The following is a 1,346-nucleotide window of genomic DNA, read 5'->3' on the forward strand; positions in this document are numbered from 1 at the left end:
TGTTGGCCTAGATCTAATTCTAGGCTATAACGGTGAACGCGCACCGGGTGAGAATAGCCAAAGGACTCGCCTGCACTATTCTCAAATAGAGGTGGCCTTATTATGTACATGGGGTAGGTGGTGGATAAACAATGACATAAATAATAGTGATAAAGAAATGGTCTTGTATTTCTATGCTTACCTAAAACCATACAATGTGCCTGCCCCGCCTGCTATCAAAAAAGGCCACCAAGACTGAAACATAGCGTCGGGATTTGGCATATTAGCAAAGAAATCATCCATTGCTTTGCTTCTGTGCGCCATTGTGAGACTTTTGTAAGATGAAAGAATTCCAGTTGAGTTTCTTCGTCCTTTTGGTATATTTATGTGATAACAGTGCAGCAAACAGGTCGGAGTGCTATAAAATAATAGCCTAGATCAGATAGGCGTAAACTAGCACTTAGCTCTGGCTCCCCACAAGGTAGGCCCGCAAGGATGTGAAGTGTGAAGTGTGAAGGATGACGAGTAATAAGACGCTCTCGGCTCACAGTTGAAACAGTCAAGATTACGACCCCGTCTGTTTAGAGGCATCGGACTTTTATTGGTCAAAATATTATGGTACAAAGATGTTCATTGAGAATCAAGCTGTCATTAGACCTCAATTTTTATGTAATAAAATTATTGAAACGTTTTGAATAGATCAAGTGGGCCACATTCATTCACGTTTGTATGTATTTTTTACACTATCCAGTCTCAAGAACATTTTTTCTCTTTCCCTGAAAGCGCTGATCCGAAAACACTACCTTATCTTTACCAAAAGCATGAAGGGATGCAAAACAACAACCGGCAAACTAAAGTGAAACGGCACAAAGGCACAAAGTTCTTCGATCCGCCGTGAGGAAGAACGGCGCGTCCGTGACAGTGTACGTAGAGAAGTCCGTCAACAAAGAGAAAGACAAACATGGGTCCTGATGGAATGCTCTTCATATTTGCGCTCTTGGATGAAGGCGCTCTACTCTTCTTGGCAGTATATTTTGTATCCTTGTAATTACTTTACCATGGCCATGACAAAAGTTGAGGCTGAGTTAACTGACAGTAATTAAACTGAGTAGATTCTAGATTCTAGGTGCTCTCGGAGTCTTCCACTTCTGACTGACGACAGGGTTTCTTCTTCAGATTCTGTAACAATTCTGGCCTAAATATCTAACTATGAATTCCATAACGAACGACCACTATGAAATATATAGAGGGTTTTGTTCGGGTTAGGGTCAGGGTTAAAGGTGAGAATAGTGCAGGCGAGTCTTGTGGCTATTCTGAGTATTCTCACCCGGTGCGCATTCACCAAATTTTGCGTTCACCCTAAACCA

General features: G+C 41.8%; 2 protein-coding genes across 2 annotated transcripts in view; one reads left to right on the plus strand and one right to left on the minus strand.

The window, feature by feature from the left end:
• The window catches only part of LOC101863929 (retinol dehydrogenase 13), a 23,745-nt gene extending 23,225 nt beyond the window's left edge, over nucleotides 1-520 (minus strand). Inside the window, exon 1 of the mRNA XM_005106770.3 lies at nucleotides 182-520. Coding sequence (XP_005106827.1) covers nucleotides 182-303 — 122 coding nt within the window. The 5' untranslated portion in view covers nucleotides 304-520. The remainder of the gene's footprint in view (nucleotides 1-181) is intronic.
• Nucleotides 521-818: 298 nt separating this feature from the next.
• Nucleotides 819-1,346, plus strand: part of LOC101864174 (protein cornichon homolog 4) — a 14,964-nt gene continuing 14,436 nt past the window's right edge. The window contains exon 1 of the mRNA XM_005106771.3: nucleotides 819-1,015. Coding sequence (XP_005106828.1) covers nucleotides 941-1,015 — 75 coding nt within the window. The 5' untranslated portion in view covers nucleotides 819-940. The remainder of the gene's footprint in view (nucleotides 1,016-1,346) is intronic.

This window comes from Aplysia californica, unplaced genomic scaffold (genome assembly GCF_000002075.1).
Source record: "Aplysia californica isolate F4 #8 unplaced genomic scaffold, AplCal3.0 scaffold00555, whole genome shotgun sequence".
Taxonomy (NCBI): Eukaryota; Metazoa; Mollusca; class Gastropoda; order Aplysiida; family Aplysiidae; genus Aplysia; species Aplysia californica.